This window comes from Syzygium oleosum, unplaced genomic scaffold (genome assembly GCF_021117445.2).
Source record: "Syzygium oleosum isolate NSW1041296 unplaced genomic scaffold, Sole_v2.1 Sole_v2.02, whole genome shotgun sequence".
NCBI classification, from domain to species: Eukaryota; Viridiplantae; Streptophyta; class Magnoliopsida; order Myrtales; family Myrtaceae; genus Syzygium; species Syzygium oleosum.
In genome coordinates this window covers 16,356,782-16,379,343 of record NW_026607486.1, presented here as the reverse complement: position 1 = coordinate 16,379,343, position 22,562 = coordinate 16,356,782, and the positions used below count along the sequence as shown (strand labels likewise).

Sequence of the window (22,562 nt, the reverse complement as noted above, 5' to 3'; positions counted from 1 at the left end):
ATCCGATCAACAACACCACATTGTTTTGCCTCCACTTTGATGTTTCGTTTCGTACTTCTTACATCTTAGGTTTTACCTTAAAAGCCATGTTCCGAGCCAATCTCGGCCCCCCCGGCTCGAGACAGGAGCCGAATTGCCGCCACCCCCACCCCCCGGAAAGCCAAGGGCAGATGAAGGCCCGGACCCGATTCGGACTTTCGAGCCTCGAGCAACTCTTCAACTCCCGCGCGTCGTGCCCATTTTCGAGTTTCGACAGAATTCATACTCTTTTACCGAGTTCATTATGAATGAACCGAATTTGATCTGAATGGCTACGTGCGCGAGACCCGAACGATCATCCATGAAGAAATCACGGCTTAGGTCATTCAATTCACCAACCGAGCTTGAGTGAGATTTGGGTAAAGGTTCGTTAGTATGTATCCCCTTTCTCTCCATGACCCGCTTGGCCGGCAGATGTTCTCGTCTATTACGACAATAAAGAAAGAAGGAAGAACAAAGACATCCTCCTTGTTTTCTGGGTCCGCGGTTTCTTTTCTTTTCTCTTCCTTCGTGTCTCCCGGCCAATCAGCTCTGTTGGGCTTGGGACGATAATAACGAATTTCATTTTCATTGGGCCACGCAGCGAACAGCCTGTCGACGAAGCATTCTTGAGAATGAGCAGAATCAAAAGCTCTTGAAGAATTAAAAAATTGTCTATCTTGAAGTTATTTCAAATTGCAAGTCCAACCGGCTCATTTGGTTTTGGTGGGTGAAGATTAATCGAGCTGAAAGTTCGAATCGTAATCATCGAAAGAAAGCACGTGGGGTACCGATGATTCGATTCGAAAGCATATCGATCCCAAAACCACGAGTTGAGGGAAAACCCGAAAAGATCTGTCACGAAGAAACTCAATCCGATTAAGACTCAAACAAAAGTTAATCAGATCATAGGTTCTGCATCAGTCGCCTTTCTACTTAATCATCTATGTCACGGTATAATGAGAATCGTCCCTGTGATGGAGACAAAGAAGTCCTGGAAAAAGGGGTGAAATCAAACGTATAGGAGATAATGTGCGGGACCATCCATGAAGCACTCGTTCAATGTCCCAAGAACGATAGGAGGATCCGGTATGCACCCATGCTCGAGCAGAAAGATGGTACAACACAGGGCAGGAATGGCTGAGACCCAATATGACAGCCACTTGTCATCATCTTTGAATTTAAAAAAGAGAGGTCCACGACAGTACACAAGCCCTCTGCGTACAAACTTCACAGGCTGTGTGGGAACCAAGTACACTGAGAGAGAGAGAGAGAGAGAGTTGTAGGTTGGGCTGTGTTTCATACTGCAAAGTCTATCACTCCACCCTACACTTCCCTATCATTGCATTTAAGATACCCATTTACTGCTAGGACTCTCTCTGTGGAGGTACCATGATTCTGAGAACCACCAGGAAAATTTCAAGGCCCTTTCACTCTCTCTCACTAGGCAAATATTCCCCCAAGCATCGAACCTTTTTCTTCTTTCATAGGCATGTACCAGAGAAAAAAAAGGTCAAGTTGGTTGGTTGGGTATTCCTCAGAGGAGCAAAGTGAATGATGAATGTTTCCCGTTATGCTACCATTCCATCATCAACAAATTTCATAGATTTGAGAAAAAACGAAATGTGATCTTTAGGTATATATAATCACTAACAAAGCCATTGTTGTGTTCGACTTCAACGATACCGCTCAAATTTCTGCATTTAGTTCACTAGAAACTCATGTTGCCCTCATTAAAGTTGCTTTTTTCTCCTTCTGGTGATCTCTGGCCTCCAGGATAGTGAGGGGTTTTCGTGATTATGCATGAGAGTATTAGCCCTTAGAACAGGCACATTGGGTTTTGATGATTGTGTTCATTCATTGTGATATTGTACTCCAGCAGAACAGAAATACTTTGACTCATATTAACCCTAAAAAAGTCAATCTTGAACAAAGCTGCAAAATTTCGACCAAAAAAATGAACAAAGCTGCAAAATCATGGATACCCTGAATCAGGAAATTAAACTTGAATGCATGCCAACAAAAGAAAACGATCACATTTTGAACATGAGCTTACGATAAATTAATGGTTAGTGTATTAGAAAGATCGACTTCTTTTCTCTGCCTCCAAGGCTTCTTCTTCATCTATCCCTTGGTTGCTACCAGTAGTAGTAGATAGAGGCCTACTCTATAGTATATACTCAAAAACTATTCCATCCACTGAGTAAATGAAGATCATAAATTCAAACCCACCATCATCTAATTACTCTTCAGAACAATGAGCAGCAACATTGCTACCTCCACCAGAAAAGGACACCACAACCCATAAAAACCACCACCATGTCTTGAACATCCCAAAGATGCCATGAAATGGACATTTTACCTCATTCGGTCACCACCCAACTTGGCCTCTGAGCTGGGCTCATCGACCACATTGCCCTGTTCCTGACAGGGCTTGACCCCAAATGGCTTGCGGCTTGTTGATAGCGACTCGGTCCGGTAACACAAGCCAGGGTTGTCCCAGGCCCCGAAGCGCCTCTTCATCTTTCCATAAAACCATTTAGAGAATTTGAGCTCCCCGGTGAAATTGTTGCCGTTTAGGTACAGAGCATTGATGCTGGGCAATGTTGCCATTTCTGGTGAGATGTGACCACCGAGGTGGTTGTTGCTGAGACCCAGAAACCTGAGTTTTTTCAGCTTAGAGATCGACTCAGGAATGTCTCCAGTTAAACCCATCTGTGAAAGGTCCAGAGTGACCAGGCCCTGCAATTTTTCCCACTCTAGGATTCTCAGGTCTCCTCCTATCGGGTTGTTGGCCAAGATCAGCTCTTGCAGCGAGCACATGGCTTCGAGTGACCGAGTCAACCCACCGGAGAGCTTATTGTTCCTCAGGTCCAAAAGGGTCAAATTCTTGAGCTTGCCCAGCTCCATTGGCAGCTTCCCTTCTAATAGATTGTTGCTCAAGTCCATCTTCAGGAGTGAAGTCAAACCCCCAAGAGCCGAAGTCAAAGGCCCGGACAGAGAATTACTGCTCAAGTCAAGGATTAATAGCTTGGACAATCCGCTGAAACTGTCCGGGATTGGGCCCAAGAGTGAGTTCCCCCCAAGGACTAGCCGCTTTAAGTTTGGTAAACTACCGATGTCCGGAGGCACATTGCCACTCAAACCATTCTCTAGGATCACCAGTGATTGGAGGTTAACGAGCTGGCCAAAGCAAGATGGTATTTGCCCGACGAGCCCTGGGTTTGACCGGAACTCCAACGACTCCAAGCTGCTCGCCAGATTTCCCCAGCTTTCGGGAGGTACCGTGACGGGATTTTGGTGGGGCGAGACAAAGCAACCGAAGAAGGAGAGGGATTTCAGGTGAGTGAGCTTGAAGACATGTGGTGTGAAGACAGGATTGGCCGAGCAAACAAGGGAATTCTCATGAACTGGTCCGACGTTCAAGGTGGTGACATACCAAAGCCCATCAAACAGATCACAGGACACTCCCTGTCAAAAAAAAAAAAAACGAGCAAAGCAGAGGTCATTTCTCAAGACAAACTGAAGATTTCGCAACAATGAACTCGACATGTATAATAATCACCTAACAAATGGCTAAGAGGTTGTAGTGCACGTTAACATTATCATATTGATGGAGAGCTACTTGTGAGACCTATCTGTAAGCGATTAAAGCTAAGACAGTAGATGAGTGCAACAAACCTCAACTCAATCTGAACTAAACAGCACTCCAATTTAAAACATGTATTCAAGATTGGTAATCGCAATTGCAAGTTTCTCCTTTTTTCACCCGTTGGGTGAAAAATCAGTTAAAGGTTTTCTTTCGTGGTCCAAAACTTCTGCTCTGTATCTTGCTCTACTCCAATGGCACAGTACAGTACAGTACAGATTTGCCAATGTCACAGTGAAGATTTGCATTCCACAACAAAAATGTGATAGTACCGTAGATACCTGTATGGGAGTCCATCCACAAGGGTCTGGATAAAGATCCGACCCGTTCCACCAGTTGCCCACAAACCCTTGTATTGCAGAGTACAGAGCCTGCCTTTCTGTTTCCTCCATTGGAGCTTCGTCTATGTCTCCTGCTTCTCCATGCCAAGCAGCGGCCAAACACACCCCCAAAATGATGAGCCAACTAAAGTTCTTCATTGTTTCCGTGTGTGTACGTGTATCGAGGGAGAGAGAGATGAGAACTCAAAAGTTGATGGACAAAAAAAAGACCGATATGGGTCCCTCGAGAATTAGCTAATGTTCTTCTAGAATGGAAGTTCTAGCGAAAAGAAGTATTTGTGAACCATGAGAGAGAGACAGAGACAGAGACAGAGACAGAGAGAGGCGAGTTCAAACCTTGAGCTCAGGGTTCAATGATTATGCAGAAATGGCAAGGAAAGGTGTGGCATTAGGAATAAGAAGAAGAACCCGAAAAGCGTCTCCGGAAGCAGAGAAAGTGTAATTTGTCCACAGTAAATATTAAAGAAGAGAAGAGAGGGAGAGAGAGAGAGGAGGGAGGAAGGGAGGGAGAGTAGTGAAATAAATGAGGTAGAGCCCGTAGAGGGAGGGAGGTACGCAGCAGCAGCTTCTGGTTCTCTTTTCTTGCATTGTGAATGTCTCTCGTCGGACACTCATTATCGCTGTTCGATGTTTTTTTTTTTTTTACACAGGATCTAGTATATATAGGCTAATAATTATGTCTAAAAGGATTTCCAAAAAAACACAACAGGAACGAGAGAGAGAGAGAGAGGAAAAAGGCCAAAGCTTTTTAATGGATTGGTTGATGATTTTCTTGCTAGGAGGGAAGGTTATGTGGGACTTGGTTAGTTAGATTGTACCAGCTGGGTCAGGACCAGTTTGTGAGGGTTTCGAGATGAGACGAGGGGGGACCCCAGAGAGAGAGAGAGAGAGAGAGATAGAGAGAGAGAGATGCATGCAGAAGGTAGTGGTTGTATTGAAAAATCCTTCTGCTATAACTTTTTTTTTTTTTGTTTTGCTAAATTCCATCTGCTATAGCTTTGCAAAGTGATGGAGTGAACTATTACTGAGGGTTGAGTTTAGATAAAGTTCAGAGACTGTTTATGTCATTATCCCTATGAATTACTTAGCTTGATTTTAATCTCCTTTACATAATGGTTTTTTTTGGGTGTGAAACAAAATGGACGAGAAGTGCAGAGAAGAGAGAGAGAGAAAGAGAGAGGTAGAGACAAAATTTGGGCTTTTGAGTGTGTGACTGAGAGCTTTTCCGGTTCTTTTAACTTTTTGGGCTGCTGGTTTTTATTTGTGCAGCGAAATCTGATCACGCAGCAAAAGGACAAAAAGAGCCACTGAGGAGTGGGGCGCACAGACTAGCTTGAAGTAGGGCCAAGTTTTGGCTTTGTCTCCTTCTGGCTTCGCAATTTCCCCCCTTCCATTTCAAGGGGTGCTGAACTGGTATTTTGTGTGCCAACTGCCAAGTCATCTTCTCGTTCACCTTCAAAACCTAAAAAAAAATAAATTTTGTGGCATTTTTTTAAATAGGTTGTATTTTAGTCAATAGCTCAAGAGGAATTGATTTCTTCTACAATAAAATGTGAAAATGTGTCATCTCGTACGGATAAAGTCGAATTATCTTTGATTCTTGCATTCGCCTTATGTAGGATCGTGCACTCGTGACAAATTTAAGACTATCTACATTATTATTGCGTTTTTGTTTCAATATCTTGAACAACATTGGCAAAATTTCTATAAATTGAACAACATCTTTGTGTGTTTATTCATGTACCCCGTGAACACACACGCCACAAGTACTATATAACCTTTTGTGCTAGAAGCTCAGGACAGGATATACAAAGGATTGCAGGCTACTTTCTAAGCAAACCAACAAAATAGCACATGAAGGCAGCTAACTTTCATGAGCTGAATATGTAAAGAGTGAAACCATTTTCTTTGTCGTGGTTATATTTCGGGAAGCCATGTACATTTATTTTTTGGAAGGCCAAAGTACAATCATGCGAGCATGTAGGTATTTGTACTTGTCTGTTGTCTCCACTTTCCGTTCCTTCCATATGTGTAATGTGATGCGAAGTCTAAAGTTTTTTTCTTTTTGGGTCTGCATGCGAAGTTTAAGTTGGCTAAGCCCAAAGCGACATAATACAGTTTGACATCTAGGGTTTGATTTACCTGACCATACACTGAAGAGGAGTAGTCTTAATGGAAGGATCACAACCATTGTTCAATGGAGTGTGACTGGTTCGGCTACTCTTGTTTGCATATCCATTTTTTCTATTCATACTTTAGTTGATTCGATTCAATATCTCAATGCTAAAGAAAAAGCTGGGTAGTCGAGTAGTGTTAGATATATTAAGATCAGTCTACAAGATAATGGAGATAAAGCATAATGAGATTGCGTAATTATTAACCGTTGAAGAATGGTAAATTTGCATGTGGACAGATTATGAAACAAGAATCAAAGCTATGACAAATATAAAACAACTAAAACATCACATGCGTGTATAAAAACCAGAGGAGCTTGTTTATGCAAACCATTCATTAGGACAACTAGATGAAGAGCTTTCTGAACAACCATTAAATCTATCATGGAGCTCCCTCTGTTTCATAAACACATCACCAAAAGCGAATTTATTCCGGTCCCGGAAACATCCGTAAAGAGATGCTGGATGGCTAAACAGAAAATACAATTCTCCTTAAACCCGAGCCTGCTCAGCAACTCTAGGGAAGTCATGGTGCTGCACGCAACGTAGGCTCGAAGTGGATAGGGCAATCTCTTTTGGGGGCACACGGTCGGAAGGATGTTCGCCGTCTATGATTGCAAAGGGCTCTATCTGAATACTCCTGAATGAACGTATGAGAGTCATGGGAATCGGTCCAACTGAATATAGGTCCAACAAAACCTACATCCATCAAACCACAGTGATCAATACGCTCACGAAACAATCCAGTCCGAGCGGAACTCGCTAAAATTGTCAGGGTGCTTGTAATCCCCACTTCAGGCGCAGTGTTTGGTATCCTGCGGAATACTATCATCCCATATTCTGGTGTTGTTAGAAACTTGCACCAGCGGAGAACATGCCGACAGGATTTGTGAATCTCTTTCCTCCCAGCAACTATACCAAATCAGAATGCGATCGGGTTGGGTCCTTTGGGAAGAGCCGGATATCAGAGTGCAAATCCCTGGCAAAACGGAATAGGGAAGTGCGTCTCAATCTCAAAGTAAGCAACGGTTCAGTGAGTCCTGCTATAATTAAGAGTCTTTCCCCGTTACATGCTAGCCATCACCTCTCTGACAGGACTATCTTGTGAAATAGTCTATTGTTCCGTTGCTGACAATATGGAATTACCATAGTTCTTAACGACAGAAACGCATGTCTGCTGGGTTATATATACCGCGTGTGTGTGGATGTCTATATATCTTCTTGAGGGTCAATTTGGGCAGAAAGAAGCACTAGGCAGGTTGAGAACTTGAGACGATCAGAACCTTTTCTTTGGCCAACTAGGAAGTAAGAACCTTGGGAAATTGGACTGTGGACCAGTAAGCATCGCTCAGGAAAACCAGAGAAAACCAAAATCTTTAGGGAGAGAGAGGGCAGTAGTGCACAGGGGAATAGCCCACGCTATTTATCTTTCTTCATTTTAATGGGGCCACAGGCCCTGATTATGGACTGACAAGTCGCTTTCTGTCTTTGCTTTTTCTCATCTCAGACAGCCCAGCCGACATTTAATGATGGCTGCCTCATTTGATTCCAAAACAAAATCGACTATCAAATTTTAAATTTATGCTCTTTTTATGCCAGAAGAAAGACGGAAAGCAATCCGCTTTTTGTTCCTGGGACTGGCCTGGCCTTCTTTTCTTCTTTTTCTCTTGTAACAGGGAAAGACAGGTCCACTCCCTGATTGACATGGTCAACCTTTGATTGGGACGGTATATGGAGTATAGTTTTACTCGAAGTGACAAGATCAGATCCAAGCAAAGTCAGTTTGCCCCGACTAGAAATTCATCTCTTCGCGTCCCTTTTATCGATTCCTGTAGAACGGCGCGAGCAAAATCTCTCTTCACAACGCCCTTTGATTGCTCGCCTCTCCCATCCCCAAGAGTGCCTCCGGACAAAAGATGGAACAGAAGGGTACATCATACTTCGCCTCTCCTTTCAAAGATGAGATCTTAGGACCAAATTGGCCACTGAATTTATGAGCCAAGTAATGGTTCCGAAATGGAGAAATCAAAAGGAATATGCAAAGAGATACTACGACCTTAATTATGCAGAGGCGACTTAGGTCGCACGACAACTCGGTGTTTGATTACTGTTCTTTTGTTCCCGGAATCGGTTTGGAGGCGAAATGCGTTTGTTTAATTTTTGATTAAGGCACAATTTTGTCAAAAATTGTTGCGAGAATCGATTTAGGCGAGAATTAAAATTAAAAAAATAAGCTTCTTGATTAAGGAACAATTTTGAGAATCAATTTTTTTTCTTCTTCCTTTTCTTGGTTTTTAATTTAGCTTCTAATGTCGGGCCCGAGGGACCGCCCTCGTCGGATCGACGAGAATAAAATATTTTAATAAAAATATTATTAATAAAAAATATTTTACGGCCATGGCCGCGACCGGAGCTAGTCATGGCCACGGTTCGAACCGACCGGTTCGGTTCGTGGCCAAGTATGAGAACCGAACCGCCCATGGCGGTTCAGTTCCGGTCAGTCGAAGCCGGTTTAGAGCGGTTCATAATTTTTCTTTTACATTTTTTTCTTTTTCTTTTCCTTTTCTTTTTTTTTCTTTTCTTCCTCCGCCGGCCATAGCCGGGCGGAGGTCGCCGGCCTCGGGCGAGGCCGCCCTCTCTGGGGCCGGGCGAGGCTCGACCTCGCCGGCGGCGAGCGCCGGCCTCGCCGGTTGCCGCGAGGTCGAGCCCTCGCCCGATCTGGCGAGGCCGGCCTCGCCCGACCCGAGCGAGGCGGCGCTCGCGACGCCGCGAGGCGGCCCTCGCCCGGCGCCGGCGAGGCCGCCCTCGCCCGGCGCCGGCGAGGCCGTCCCCGCCGGCCGCGGCCGGCGAGGGCCGCCTCGCGCCGCGCGGCGGCGGCCTCACCTAAGGCCGGCGACCTGCCGGCCCGGCTATGGCCGCGGAGGAAGAAAAGAAAAAAAAAAAAGGAAAAGGAAAAGAAAAAAATAGAAAAGAAAATAAAAAAATTAAAAATTCTTGTTCGGTGACGGAACATTATTCAATATAAATTGTAATTAAAATGTAAATTATAATCAAATTTGGGGACAAAAAGACAAGAGAGAAAGAGAGGGCTTGAACTTAATAAATTATCATTAAGCACATTCTGATTCGTTCAACGATCTATAAAAAAGGAGCACAATATATATGCTTCTAAAATGATCCCAAAACCTAAGCATTCCGTGCGCGAGTGCAGAGGTCACATGTAGTAGGATTATACTTCGGTTTCCCTAAGCTACGTGGGCGTACCGGTATGAGAAACAAGGGTTCCCGAAATATTTACCAACTCCAATAGTTCTTTTACCCTCAATCGTCACTACACGTTCAGTCTAGGTACCGATACCGGTGGCGGTAGTATCTTCGTCGTTAAAGAATTCGGATTCATTATTCCGATCTATCTCTTGTTGCCGGTATTGAGCCTTCGTCAATCGACAACACAAGCTTGAATCTCCACGATTACTGGAGCTAATCTTGAACGATGTTCGTCCAAAATATTACCTCCGACGAATGCTTGTTTGACCGCAACGTGGAACAAGGGTTGAAAAAATCTGTTTGCAATAAGAGAAAGGATTGGGTATTGGCTTGCGTGCTCTTCCACCAATCAAAATTAAAAAATCATACCACCTTCGGATTCGGAAACTCAAATGAAACGGTTAGATAAATCTCTAATTCGGAAATATTTCCTATTACTCCTTTTGTTTTTTTTGTCTATGTAATAAAAGTTGGTACCCTCTACTAATTTTACTGTCTTGTCATTTTGTATCTCCGTAGATTGAGAAGATCCAATATCACCTAAATTATATTTAGTATAAAATTCATTATATATTTCTATTACTACGTTTTTAACCTCACGTACTATGGTTGTAACATTTATCGCATCATAATGTAAACATTGATAATACGTACGCAAAAATCATTTAAGCCATCCAATTTGCAACGCGGATAAAAACACAAGCAACTAAATAAATAATGGGAATTTCGCTATAATAATGTAGCCACTTCATTTTCATTGCAATATAGTATGTTGTAATTCAACATCATTTTCATATTAATCAAAAATTCGACAATATTAGTACACTCTACTAAAAATAAATGTGTAGTAGGATAATAAACACCGGACAAAGTATAAGTTGCATCATTAAAACCTTTAAAACATCTAAAATTTTTGGCAAATATCCCACTCTTGTGGGTATAAATTAATCTGAGGTATATTATTAGAAATAAATGCACATAATAAATCTTTATATGCTAAAGATTCACTAAGCAAGTGGAAAGTAGAATTCCAACGAGTTGGAACATCTCTTGAAATCTTTTTGGTTTTTTACCATTTTCTCTACAAAATCTACCCCATTCTTTCATTTTTTGGGGATGTTTCCATAAAAATTGAATCGCCGTTTTTATTGGTTAAAGAAAAATATCAAGAGTTTTCAAACAATCTTGTACACATAAATTTAAAACATGACAAGCATATCTAATATGAAAAAATTTTCCGCCAAAAGCGGGTTTACAAATATTTTCTAAATTGGCAATTGAAGCGGTATTTGCTGCGGTATTATCAAAACCAATTGAAAAAATTTTGTTAAGCAAATAATATTCTTCTAAAACTTGCCTAATTATTCTATAAATATTATTTGCCGTATGCTTATCATCGAAAACTCTAAATGCAATAACTCTTTTTTGAATACTCCACTCGTCATCATCCAATGACATGTTATGCCCATATAAGAATGATTTTGCCAATGATCACTCCAAATATCACTACCTATATGCACGCATCCATTAAATTGCATAAAAAAGTTTTGTAAATCTTTTTTCCATTTTTGTAAAGATCTTTAATTACTCGTTTAGTTGAATTTCTAGGAACACGTTTTGCTTGTGGAGCACATGCTTTTGTACAAATTCATTAAAACCAAATCTTTCTCCAAAATTAAATGCTAAATGCTCAACGGAAATAAATTTGCTTAATTCTTCCTTATAAGTTTTTTCATTAAAACGAAATAAAGGGGAAGTGTTAGGATTGACGTGCCCGGAAATTTGTTGTTGCCCGATATCGATTCCCGTTTCGGTTGGATGTTTGCTCCTAAGATGTCGTTTAAATGTTCAATATCCTTGTCCACTGTATATTTATATATTTTCCCACAATATTTACAAATTATATCATACCTTTTTTTACCAATATCAAACCTTTCCATTTTCGTGAAGTGATTCCAAATGTCAAATGTAAATTCCCGTTCCGCTTCTTTTGTTGTAGATATTTCGGCGGGAGGATGAAAACTTTCTTGCGTCGGGACGCGCTCCACATCGTGAAAAATGTTGATTTCATCATCTTGAAAATCTGCACATTCACGAGGATCAAAAGAATGATGGGATTCCGTCATGATATTCTTACCTTTGCCGGGTTGGCACTCGACTTTCACTTGCCATTTTTGAGTGGATTGAGAGAATTGAGCGGATTAATTGGGAGAATTAAGAAAGAATTACGTGGATTGAGAAAATTGAGAGAATTTAAGATAATTTGAGAGAATTTGAGTATTGAAAAATTTGAGACTTGAGAGAAGAGAATTTGAGAGAATTGTGAGTATTGAGAGAATTTGAGAGAATTTATAAGAAAAAATGAGAAGAAAATTTAGGATTAAAAAAAGAAAAGATAACCGTTGCAATTTTGCAGCGGTTATCTTTTTTATAAATTTTGCCCGTTTGGGCGTTGGCCTTGGCCGTTGCCGGCGCACCCTAAAGGCTGCCACGACAACGGCCGCAAGGCAAGCCCGCTTGCCCGCAGCGGGGCTGCGGACGTGCAAGCCCTGCTGCGGGGTTTTTTTTTTTATTTGGGCGCGGCGGGGCCAGCGAGACGTGCGAGGCCCTGCTGCGGGGGTTATTTTTAAAAAAAAAATTTGCCCGCAGCAGGGCCTGCAGACGTGCAGGCCCTGCTGCAGGGGGGTTTTTTTTTTTTTATTTAAAATTTTGCCCGTTGCCACGGCAGTGTCGCAGCAGCTGACAGATGCGGTTTTTTTTTTTTTTTTGGAACGGCTGGAACGCGGTTCGGGCCGGTTCAAACCGCGGGCCCGGTCAACCGTAGGGCGAAACCGGCCCGTGGCCATGACTAGACCAGGCCATGGCCATAAAAAAGAAAAAAATATATTTTAATAAAAATATTTTAATAAAAATATTATTAATAAAAAATATTTTCACGCCATGGCCGGTGACCAGGCCATGGCAAAAAAGAAAAAATATATATTTTTAATAAAAAAAATATTTTATCGGCAATGGCACGATCGAGCCATGGCCAAAAAAAAATAAAAATATATATTTTTAATAAAAATATTTTAATAAAAAAATTATTAATAAAAAATATTTCACAAGCCATGGCGGCGATCAGGCCATGGCAAAAAAAAAAAAAAAATATATATTTTTAATAAAAATATTTTAATAAAAAATATATTTTACCATCCATGTAGTAGTGACAGACGGCCATGGCCAAAAAAAAATAAAAATATATATTTTTAATAAAAATATTTTAATAAAAAATATTATTAATAAAAAAATATTTTACGTCATGGCGGCAACAGAGCCATGGCCCAAAAAAATAAAAATGTATATTTTTAATAAAAAAAATTATTAATAAAAAAATATTTTACAGGCCATGGCCGTCGATAAACCATGGCCCCAAAAAAAAAAATGTATATTATTAATAAAAAATATTATTAATAAAAAAATATTTTACTGGCCATGGCCAAAAAAATAAAAATATTTTAATAAAAAATATTAATAAAAAATATTTTACGGTCATGGCCGACGACCAAGCCATGGCAAAAAAAAAAAAATACTTTTAATAAAAAAATTATTAATAAAAAATATTTTTCTTAGGTCATGGCAAGTGAGCAGGCTATGGCCAGGAGGAAAAGAAAAAAGAAAAGAAAAAAAAGAAAGAAATATTAAAATATTTAAAAATATTATTAATAAAAAGAAATTTGTGGCATTCTGAAAGCGTTTATGTTCTTTTTATTCAGGGATAGAATTTTGGTAGTTAACAAACACTTAAAATGCTCGGAATCAATTCAGGCACAGAATCAAAAGAATCATTTAGGCGAATGCATTTCAGAGGCGAGAATCGTTGTCAATACGTAGCCTTAGAATGTTCGCTTATATCACTTGACAGATTGCTTAAAAATGATACATGAAATTCCGCAGTTCATTTTCATCATGGTAATAGTGCATTCCTCATTAGTGCATACTGAGTAAGGGCACATTTGTTGTCATTTTACTGCAACATCCGCATGAATTTACCAATTCGTATGTGCACATAAAGCCGTTGATTTTACTAACCAAAAGTAAAATAGTGGAGTAGAAGTTGTGACTGCAGGACCATGAGTAGATTAGGCCAAATTTAAGAAAACACAAACCTGTTCTCGACCCGTGCCTAGTGAAGGGCACAAGAGCATGTATTTGAGACTTTTAAGTACGAGGAAATTACCTGAAACAGCTGAGTTTTCTCGGAGACACCAGCAAAATGAGTTTTTAAAAGGCTTCAAAGCAATTCTTTTCGCATAACAGAGCTGCAAACAAATCTTCAATCATGCCACAACTTCGTCACTCCACAAATTTGAGTTATTTGCCATCGATAAATTCATAATATCATCTAGGTGTGCCGACCGGCAACAATTATGTACCTAAGAACTTGGGAGAAAAGGAACGGACAAAAACTACTCCAAAGCACCTATATGCCTCCTACACTCATGAAAGATACAGGGTAGAACGAAAAGAAGATGCTCAGTCCCTATTGTGGTAAAGAATTTAATCTACGATTTTACAATTTTGACCAGCCAATTCCTGCTGTTCAAGCTGCATGTCAATAGAGGGAGCACTTGAGGCAAAGCTCCTGCAAATTCGGCAGTTATGTAGTGAAAAAGTTCCAGATCTTCTTTCCTACAGACGCTGCACCAGGATGCTCCAACTCATCATCGTAATCATCTTCAGCCTCATTAAGTGCACTCCCATTCTCATCTTCACCAGACAATTCCTCCGAACCAACCGTTTCTTCATTTTCATCTGGCTTGGCTGAATTTACATTGTCATCAACAACATTTACTGCCGTAAACTGCATGAGAACAACAAGCGAAATCAAGAACTATCTTATGTATGCCTTAATTGTTGCTCAATGGACTCCACTCTGGAATGGTTGGAGCTGGGGATGACAGAAACTTTACCCTGACAACCTTCTGCTGTGATAACTCCACGATCCTCAAACTTGCGGCCTGTGTCAAGTGCATTTGATTATGACGTTCATCACTGTTTTGTGATGGCACGTTATTATCTTCTCCAGTGATTCCTTCTTCCCCTCCACTGGCAGCTTCTACTTTTCCATTTTGATTTAAGTCAACTGAGGCTTCCTCCACTGCCACATTGCCTGCACTGCTGGATGCCGGCACAAAAAGTCCTAATGAGTCAGCAACAACTTTAACCAAATTTGCCTTATGGCAAGGCTAAGATAACGTCATGCACAAGATTTTAGGGTATTCACTTACATTTTCTGTCGTCTGAGATTGTATCGCTTTTGCCCAGGAGTCTGCACTGCTGGCGCGTGGACAGTTTGTCGTCTCTTCTTACGCCCACCAGCCGTAACACTATTGGAGGGTCCTTCACTATCACCCCCATCCTGCTCACTTTCTGTTATTTGAGAGCTTTCTGCATGTTGCCGCTTCCTCGGAACATTACTTACTGCTTTCCCCTTATGAACCAAATCAGCCTGGTCTACCTTGCTCGTTTCATTAAGCAGCGTGTCCTTTGACCCATCGCCTAGAAAAGCCTTGGCATCTTCAACCACTGCCTTCACTGATCTTGTCCTGTGAATTCCATTGTTTCTCTTCCCGCCTTTTCGTCGACTCTTTTTCACCTCAGAATGCTGAGAATCTTCTGGCAGATCAGGCATCTGATCATGCAGATGGCTACTGTCATCAAGAGATGGCGCATGCCCACCATCAATTTCTTTAATGATGTCAACAGACTTAAATTCCTGGTTGAAAGTTGCTGCCTCAACTTTTCCCGATGATGTTTCTGCTTCATCTTCAATAGTGCCATGCCATTTGTTTTTTTCCTCGTTTCCAGCCATACTCAACCTTCCAAGGTTCTCTTCCAGGTTAAAATTTTTATGGGACTGTGGAGAAGCAGGATCAACCTCAATTTTTTTACTGGGAGATAGGTTGAAGATTTTGGATGTGCACTTACGCAGCCAAGACATATGGCTTCCAGAATCTGAATGAACCAAACCAAGTTCATCCGGAGACTTTTCCAAGAGTGATCTACCAAAAGGGCTCATCCTACTACAAGGCTTCTTTGACAACTCTTCCACCAGCCTAGGCAGCGGGAGAATCTCTTTATCCCCCATTTGAGGTAACTGTAGATCAGAGAGTGTAAATTCTCTAGCTTCATCTCCACATTTCTCGCAACTCTTGAACTTCTCAACAAACGCAAGGAAGCGGCTTCTTTCCTTAATTAACTCTTCCCTTTGATCCTTCAGCTTCTGGCTGAGAAGAAATAGCTGATCAATGTCTTCACGCACTTTAATCTGATCTTCATCCATCTGTTTCTTATTCAACACAAGTGCCTGTTTGTCTTTCTCTATCCTGTGCTTCTCAGACCTTATTTCATCCATTTCTCTCAGAGCAATTTCTTTCAACTCATTTATGTTTTTAAGCTCCTTCTCCTTCTCTAGCTGAAATTGTTCCTCCAAAAGAACCGCCTTTTTCTCTGTCTCCTCCTGCCGCTTTTGAAGACTAGTTTCAAGATCCGCTTTCATCAACTCAAACTCCCGGAGCATTTGATTGCGCTCATTCTGAATTTTTTCAGATAAATCAGATTCCTCGTGTTTCATCTTGGCAGCAAATGATTCTTTCTCCAGTTTTATCGCTTCCAACTCCCTCTGAATATACTCCTCCATTTCATGTTTCTCCCTTTTCAACCTTTCTTGTTCAGAAGACTGCCATTTTCCTGACTTCTCTTTCTGTTCCAGAAACTTTCTTTGCTCTTCAATAACTGCAGCTCTTTTCACATCCAAGGCTTCCCACTCTTTCTCAAATTTCTCTCTTTCTTCTTTCAGCTCTTCACTTTCTCTAAGAAGCGATTCCTGCTGAGATCGGCACTTTTCTATCTCCATCTTCAATTCTGCTTGCAAGCGGAGATGTTCCGACCTCTCGTCATCATTTAATCTAAGGTTTTCACTCTCCTCTTTTATCTCCAGCTTCTTTTCAGCAATATCTGCTTTTATTTTCTCGATTTCATCTTTAAGATTCTCTAAGGCCTCTTTCTCAGCAGATAACTGTTTCTTCTCCACCTCCAATTTCTTCTCCTCAGCTTTCATCGACTTCTCCTTTTCTTTCAATATTTTCAACATTGACTCAAGTTCCTTATCTTTCTCCTTAAATCTCTCTGTCTTTGCATCCAAAGCAGACTCTCGCTTCCCCAGCTTCTGTTCTTTGTGGTTTATTTCAACTTCCTTCCGCTCAATTTCTTCTATCTTGATTTTGAATTCCTTGTCAAAAGATTTCCTCCTCTCTTCCATTTCAGTCTCAAAGCTGAGCATTTTACCATCCAAGGTAGCCTTTTGCTCATCAACAAGTTTCTGGATCTCCACCTGCACAGCAAGCAGGAATCAATTCTACACTGCTAGACATGAGCTATAACATGCCATATCATCCCATCCCTCCAATCATCTAAAGTGGAAAATATCATTATAAAACTTACCTAAATAAAATCAATCGAAACAAAGGTGAATAGAAAACAAAACATAGGGCACCTACACTTAAGCTCACAAATTACCCCAAAGGACAGAGCGATCAACACACAAGCATGGAAGGAAACCCCTATGCATAAAAATGTTCACTGACATGATTCACAAAATAAGTTATTCAATAAAAATTGTTTCTACTTACCAGTACTAGTTCTGCTTTATCCTGTGTAAGAACTAATATCCAACATTCACAACACCAAGCAACTTGGGATTGGGTCTAGTCAATTAACTATTGAGTGATTTAGCACGAAATATTAGTTCTTGCAAAGCATTAACAAAAAAACTATACTCATTTAAAAATTGACTGCTACATCAATCCTCAGTGCACAAGAATATGAGTTGCCAAACTATCATTATCTTCCCTTTCCCACGAAGAAAATGCCTTTCGAGCTAATCATATTTGTGTTGAATCATTAGCAGCATTATAAACAAGGACAAGAAGCATGAGGCACGGCAATTTTATATATTAGTTGGACTATACTTGCCAAAATAATAGAGCAATTCTGTCCAAAAAGAACTTATCCAACATTGACAAGAAAATGAATGAAGTATGAATACTATTCACCTTGACATACAAAATAATGATCACTAGTAGAAAAATTATCAAATCCAAGTCCATCTTTGAAAACTTTTGAAAATACGTAATACAACAGTAATTTCTAGAGAAAGATTATGCATTCAACTCACACTTTCTCTCAGATTCAGCTTGTTCTCCAATGCAAGTAGCCTTTCCTCTTTTGATCTTATAATGCTATCTTCTGACTGTACTTCCTGCAGCCATATTGAAAAGTGAACTAAGCAACTACTGGAAAAATATGGTGTAGGTTTATTGCAAAGACCGACAGGAGAACCAGCAGCATTGCACAGTGAACTTACCTTTTCTTTTGCAGCCAAGTCCACTAAACTTTGATTTATATGTTTCTCTTTCTCAGACAACATTGATTTGGATGACTCCATGTTTCTATAAGCTTCTTCAATATCCCTCTCCTTCTGCCTAAGAAGTTGGTCAATTTCATTGCCCTTTTCCTCCTTCTCGTTAAGGATTCTCCTATCCTCACACAGCTTCTTTTCCCTTTCCTGCAACTTTTTTTCCCACTCTCGTAAATCTTCTCTCTGTTTATAAAATGTGGCCTTGTGTGCTTCTTGCCTGCCAAAAAACGGCAGATTTGCAACATCGCTTGTTAAATATTTCTTACAACTATAGCAATGTAAACAACACTATCATGCATGATGCATAAAATGCACAGGTTGAAAAGAGCATACTCAGTTTTCAAAGACAAACGCTCCCTTTGAAGTACACTTTCGCGTGCCTCCATCTCTTGCATCTTCAAGTCCAATTGTGAACTTTTTCTGCTAACCTCTGCAAGCTTGGCATCAACGTCATGCAGCTTCTCTTTCACCTCCGAGGATCTATCCTCAATTCCAGTAGTCAAAGCACTCGCTTGAGCCAACTTCTTCTCAGAATCAAGCTTTATTCGGTCCTGCTCATTATGTATTTCATGCAGAGCCTTCTCGAGCTGCATAAACGAAGTTCATCAATGTAACAAAATTATGGAAGACTTCAAATGCTGATCACATTCACTTCCGGTGCTCAAATGAGAGTAGATATATTCAAACAATCAAGTCGAAGAATGGCTCTTGTTATACCTTCCCATTTGCAGTGCGACTATGGCAAAGGCAGAAACAAAGATAATTTTTGACTTTTTATACTAAAATAAGAAAATCTGGTCCCACAGCGCCACATATTAAAACCAACGTTGTCAATCTATTATTCACCCTAGACATAAATTTGCCTAAAACATCCATATGCATGTCCTGCTACTCTTATGTCTTCGAAAGTGCAGTCAAATACCTTCATGTCTGTGAAGGGTCAGGTTGTAGGAAATTGAGCGTAGTTTGGGAAGAAAAAAAATTGGTTTCAGCATTTGAAGCTCAAAGCTGGTCCGGACCAGCCTTGGGTTTTCAGCATTCCCAATGCTGACTTTCGGCCAAAAACTAATTGGAAATGCTCGCCAAACGCCTCAGCATTTCCCCAAGGGACCGAAAGCCCCTTGGGAATGCTGAACCAAATGCACCCTAAAATGCTCCAGCAAGAGTTCTCCACACTTATGTCAGATCAAAGAAGAATCATCTCGCAATTGAGCTTGCTTTACCTTTTAACTATCCGATTTAGCAATCCCTAGTGGCCATGAACAAAGTTTTGTTAACACAAATTCAGCAAACAGTTTGTCATTAGTTGACCGTATTTCCAAAATAGAAGACAATTAAAATATATACAATGCAAAATCTACAGCATTCAAATAACAGAAAGTTCAAATTGCAAGACTATCGGCGAGAAGTAGCATACATCTGCCACACATTGCCTTTCAAAATCCAAGGCTTTCTTCATATCTTATATCTCCAGAATTATAAGATGAATAGCAACACATAATTTGGCAATCGGAATCAAACTAGTGCTCCAGCAAGAGTTCTCCACCGGGAGTTCGGTCGTTCTGTCAGATCATAGAAGAATCATCTCGCGATTGAGCTTGTTTTACCTTTAAACTATCCAATTTAGCAATCCCTAGTGCCCATGAACGAAATTTTGGCAACACAAATTCAGTAGACAGTTTGTCATTAGTTGAATGTATTTCCAAACTATAAGACTGTTAAAATGCAATGCAAAATCTAGAGCAATTAAATAAGAGAAAATTCAAATCGCAAGACTATCAGCAAGAAGTAGCATACATCTGCTATGCACTGCCTTTCAAAAGCCAAGGCTTTCCTCAGATTTTCCTCTTTCTTCTCAGCTTCAGACATTGCAATCAGATGTGCAGACTGTTCTCGTTTGAGGAGCTGTTGTGCTTCTGATAATGCTTGACCTAACTCTTCAAACTTCAGATTCCACTCGTTTTTCTCGATCAGAAGCAGCCCCATATTATACTGATAATCAAATAGCTGCCAAAAGAGTTTAGGTTAACAACTGCTAGATCTCAGTATATAAGAATTTCAGAGAAATCAATTCCTAAATGTCAAATGCTTAACCTAATTCAACACTAAATATACAAATAAAATGAGATTTTGTTGCAATTGCACATTGAAATGTTGGCGAAAGTACACTTCCACTGTGAACCTCACGATAATACAACAACGCCATCATCCAAAATAACAGACACAATTCTTCCAACTATTAAAGCAGACATCAAATCATTAAAATCATCAAATGAGAAATGTTAAGTATTAAGCAACATATTGCATGTTCATCTCGGCAGGATTGAGCCAAATATCAGTTTCGATTTGAGCCGTATTAGAGAGGCTCATCTTGCCACACACTTTGACAAATTCCAAAAGACCCCAAAACTCTCCTAAAATATTTTTGGGATTCCAACTAGCCCTGCTTACGGAAATGGTAATTTAAGTAAAAGGATTGGAAGGTAGTGTTCCCCAAAGTAGCTTGATAAGTCTCGTTACTGCTAAACTGCTAAGTCCATTAAAAGGCTAATAAAGTGTTAACTAGTCATGTCAGGACAAACTGGACACTTTATGGCATCCATCTTCTTTCATGTCCCATGCCATGCACTCAATAGGACAAGATGCTTCTTGAATTGTAGCAAACAAAGAGGTGATCCAGTGGCATCTCACATCTATTGACATCTGAAAGTCTCGCTGCATACAGAGGAGCATAATATCTCATCTAGGAGGGTTTCATTTGTCGATGAATCGGGTGCTACACAAGTAATAAGCCCACCTATCCGACACTGCACCTCATGCTCCGCTTACTCGGGATGGGTATATACGCATAGCACAATCTCCATCCAACTAATCAGTTTGTTTTGTCAATGGATCAGATGTTAGACAAGCAATGAGCCCACCTATCCCAAACTGCATCTCATGCTCTGTTCACTCGGGTAGGTAACTACACACAACAAAATTTCCATCCAGCAAATAATTGCACAAAACATTATAACACTACTGCAAGAAGTAACTACCAACCCAGGACAGCTTCATACACTCGAAGGAACAAGTATGGGACCCGTCAATAATAAAAAATAAAACTTACTATGCCCGGTTTATCTCGTAAAATATTTATCCCATTCCTTAGACACTGCTCCCTTCTCTCTCTCTCTCCCTCTCTATCTCTCCCTCTCACTCTCTCTAAAGCACCGAACTCAACTATCCACACAAGATTCGGTCAAATACCACAAAAGCTAACCATTCTAGCGCAACTGATACCCAAGAACCTATTCGGCCAAGGTAAATTAACTAAGTCCAAGCCTTAGAAATATTTAAAAAGCAACAAGCCACAATCAACGATATCCATCAAATTTACCTCCTTTTCGAGCTTGGTGACCTTCTCGGCGATCGCCTGGCGGTCCTTCCTGTCCATCTCCGCCTCGTCCAACAGACCCGCCTCCCTAAACCGCCTCCAGTCCTCCATATCCTCCAACCCAGCATTCCCCATCCCATTCCCACCCAGCGAGGCCACCGGCGGCGGCGGCCCGCGGCGGCGGCCCGTCGAGGGAAGCCACCGCCTTCCCCTTGCCGCCGCCGCCCCTCGCGGCCTCGGTCCGCGGCGTCAGGGAGAGCGCCGGGTACGCCTTTCTCTGGGGAGTAAACATGCCGCCGACGGGAAACCAAAAGGAACCGAAACCACCCCCCCGGACAAACCTCAGAGACCCATCAAGGAGAAGATGCGGAGAGGCACGGGAAAGAGGCGTTCTTGCGAAACCCTACAGGGGGGGGGAACGCCGCGGCCCGACTCGCTCGCGCGCCGCAACGGGAGAGAACCAGGGAGAGGAGGAGAGAGAGAGAGAGAGAGAGAGGAGGGAGGCGATGGAGGCGATGGAGGATGGGAGATGGAGAGGTGGGGGAGCGGTGGCGATTTCGCGTTCGGTGGTGGTTTCTCGGAGGGTTATTTGTGGGGGCGGCTATTTCCGTCGGAGGGACGCGGAGCCGCAAACGGGAAAAACAACAATTTATGCAGTGGCTAAAATTTACTCGAAATATAGAAAAGGTTGTGTTGTTTTTTTTCTTTTCCCCCCTTTTATTAGAATTAACGAAAAAACAAGACTCCCAATTTTCATCCCCGCATGTTGTTGTGTTACACGTGCATTTTGCTTTTTCCTAAAAAAGATTGTGGATTGGAAACTTTTTTATTTAGTCAAAATCATTCGCCTTGAACCTTTAAAAAGTGTATAATTATTAATATTTAGAGAGTAGTTTGAGTCTTCTTATTTGTCAAATTGTAAATGACGTTCTTTCTCTTCTTCGGAATTTTCGAGGGGGAATTAAGAAAAAAACATATTACTTCTCCATTTATTCCAATATCGGTCTTGATAAATAAAAGAAAACGGATCATTTCCTAAGTTATCCGTATATTAAACAATAAATTGAGGTGTCTTTCGTTTCAATCGATTTATGCCGCGATAATTATCAAAACTGTGATACTGGCCCAAAGAAAATGTAAATAAAGAGAGCCTTGGTTCTCCACTCCAATGCATAGAGTACCAATTTTGTGGACTAACGTTAGTATAATTAGTAATTCCCTCAATCACTTTGGCCGAACTTTATTAAAGTATATAATGAATTTTTTCATGGGCGAA

The 22,562-nt window shown here is 40.9% G+C and overlaps 2 protein-coding genes across 2 annotated transcripts; both read right to left on the bottom strand.

Annotated features, from left to right (window-relative positions):
* Window positions 1-2,000: 2,000 nt before the first annotated feature.
* LOC115674361 (piriformospora indica-insensitive protein 2-like) lies at window positions 2,001-4,372 on the bottom strand. Its single transcript, XM_030596768.2, has 2 exons — window positions 3,949-4,372; window positions 2,001-3,489 (listed from the first exon to the last, which is right to left on the bottom strand). Exons 1-2 carry the CDS (start codon window positions 4,144-4,146, stop codon window positions 2,377-2,379), a joined length of 1,311 nt encoding a protein of 436 aa, XP_030452628.2. The 5' UTR covers window positions 4,147-4,372; the 3' UTR covers window positions 2,001-2,376.
* Window positions 4,373-13,763: 9,391 nt separating this feature from the next.
* On the bottom strand, window positions 13,764-21,762 carry LOC115679531 (nuclear matrix constituent protein 1). Its single transcript, XM_030603317.2, is given in 9 exon segments — window positions 13,764-14,292; window positions 14,402-14,606; window positions 14,720-16,824; window positions 17,668-17,751; window positions 17,857-18,127; window positions 18,244-18,497; window positions 19,708-19,917; window positions 21,290-21,460; window positions 21,462-21,762. Coding segments are annotated over 9 exon segments (3,621 nt in total). The 5' UTR covers window positions 21,579-21,762; the 3' UTR covers window positions 13,764-14,088.
* Between the last annotated feature and the right edge of the window lie 800 nt (window positions 21,763-22,562).